Raw genomic sequence first — 2,080 nt, forward strand, 5'->3', positions numbered from 1 at the left:
ATTCCCACCTAAATTGAATCCCAGGTTGCAACAATGATGGCTAATGATTTGGATGACATTTGTGTTCACTCTGCAAGCATCAAATGCTCAAGTGAATGCAAGGTCATTCAAATTTTTAGAGATCCTGAATCTGTGAAAAAATTGCCACCATGTTAATGTTTTCCCTCATCAACCTGACTTAATCGTATCTTAATGCTGCACTAACAACTTATACAAACTATTTTTTTCCCTGCATGTGTTACGATATTGTATCAACAGGGAATAAAGCTCTCCTAAAGTAAGATGCATTCCATTCCAGTTACATAGAAGTAACACTATGTGATATAATTTAATTCAGCAGACTTTGTTGATTATATTTTGCAGTAAAGATATGTATGCAAATTACATAAATGTTGTGTTGTTAAAATAACATGAAAATGCCTTTTTTCTCATTTTATACTCTTTATTCACATTATAAGACAAGGAAGAATATATGTATCCAAATTAATCTGTCTGAAGAAAAAGGTAAATAGTACATTAAGGTAGACTACTGATGCTAAAAGGTATAATGTGCAGAACTGACACATCGCTGAAAGGGAAAAAAAATGCTCTGAAACTTAAGGGGATTAAGGAAGAAAAAGGCCTGGGGACTCAAGTGGTAAAAGGAAAAAAGAAAAAAAAAAGAACGTTTGGGATTTTATTTTTATTTGACATTGCCAAGTTTCTTATAGCTGTGTTTAAAAGTTACATTCTTAAGAATAGACCTTCATATTTCTCTACATAGAAAGGTATTTGCAAGTCATTCAGTTCAAGTGAAAAGATTAGCCTACATACTGTCTCAGTCGCTGTATGCCAAGTTTACACAAAAGCTAAGCATCTGCAATCCATTTCTTGAAATTTTATGTGTAATATAATACTTCCATATGTAAGGTGTTTCTGGGCTTGGTAATACCAACAAGAACATTTAAATATATTTTCAATAAATATTTCACTTACAGTTATCTTCAAAACTATGCTGATGGGGCTAAATCAGCTTTATTAAAGATTAAGCAGTTATGTTTTGTAGGTAACTGTACTAAAGGTTTCAGATTAGCGCAGTTCCTCCCAGGAGACAAGACATAAAACTACATGTACATACCTGTGAATTGTAACTCTTCTGATTTGACATCAAAAGAAAACCGCCATCATCAAGAATTACACAGTCCAGATGCTATAAAATAAGTCAGAACAAAGAGGTCAGTTTGAACACAGTGTCTGATCTTACATGTTCACATAACCTGTGTTCTGTTGATTGTAATACTTCTGTAAATACATCTGGTGTCTGAGGAATTACAAAATATTTCCAAATCATGACTGTAAATTTATAACTACTATCCCCCTTCACACCCTCCATACTGTACAATTTCTCATGCAATGTTTCTATGCCCAGAGACATCAATTAATATCTTTCTTTAAAGCAAACCTTGACACCCATGATGTGGATAAAGTACATAATTAAGGTTTTGCTGTAACTGGATAAAAAAAAAAACCTCAAATTCTGGGTGCTTTTCCTTATTGCTGCTGCTGTGAGTGCAAATATGGCTACCAATAAGTTGACACATTAGTGAAAAGAATTTCCATTGTGAATTTCTTTCAACTCCCAATAACATTTTGATAACACAGATAAGGTTTTTGGAACACTGTTTTGCTTGTTCACGATCTTCTTATGATAACCATGAATGATTATCATGGTGATCACATGACTGAGAACCACATTGACTAATTTCCTATCATTAGTGTAAGGCAAGTGATGTCAGTCATAGTGAGAGGACTAGCATCATGCAAAAGTGCATTCTGCTAGTTCTAAAATTAAGGTAGATTAATGTAGACACAGGACGCCATGCCTGAGAGCATTAATCTACAGATTGCGCCCGAAAGTGGTGAATGCTCAAAAAACAGGAAAACATTTGGGTACAAAATCCAATAAAACTATTTTGAACAGCAAGCTAGTAAACATTAAAATAATAACCCAAGTGTATACCTCCTGAGAATAGATTTTTTTTTCCCTTTAAAGAGGTTGTGTGTTATATTTGTATCACTATATTTATCAATCTCCTTTAAG

At 33.5% G+C, this 2,080-nt stretch overlaps 1 protein-coding gene across 1 annotated transcript in view; it reads right to left on the reverse strand.

Annotated features, from left to right (window-relative positions):
• Positions 1–2,080, reverse strand: part of CACNA2D1 (calcium voltage-gated channel auxiliary subunit alpha2delta 1) — a gene marked incomplete at its 5' end in the record, with an annotated part of 205,838 nt that overhangs the window by 21,130 nt on the left and 182,628 nt on the right. The window contains one exon of the mRNA XM_018563565.1: positions 1,118–1,189. Within this exon, the coding sequence (XP_018419067.1) occupies positions 1,118–1,189 (72 nt within the window). The remainder of the gene's footprint in view (positions 1–1,117; positions 1,190–2,080) is intronic.

The sequence above is a fragment of the Nanorana parkeri genome, unplaced genomic scaffold, assembly GCF_000935625.1.
Source record: "Nanorana parkeri isolate BGI_ZX_2015 unplaced genomic scaffold, ASM93562v1 scaffold676, whole genome shotgun sequence".
NCBI lineage: Eukaryota > Metazoa > Chordata > Amphibia > Anura > Dicroglossidae > Nanorana > Nanorana parkeri.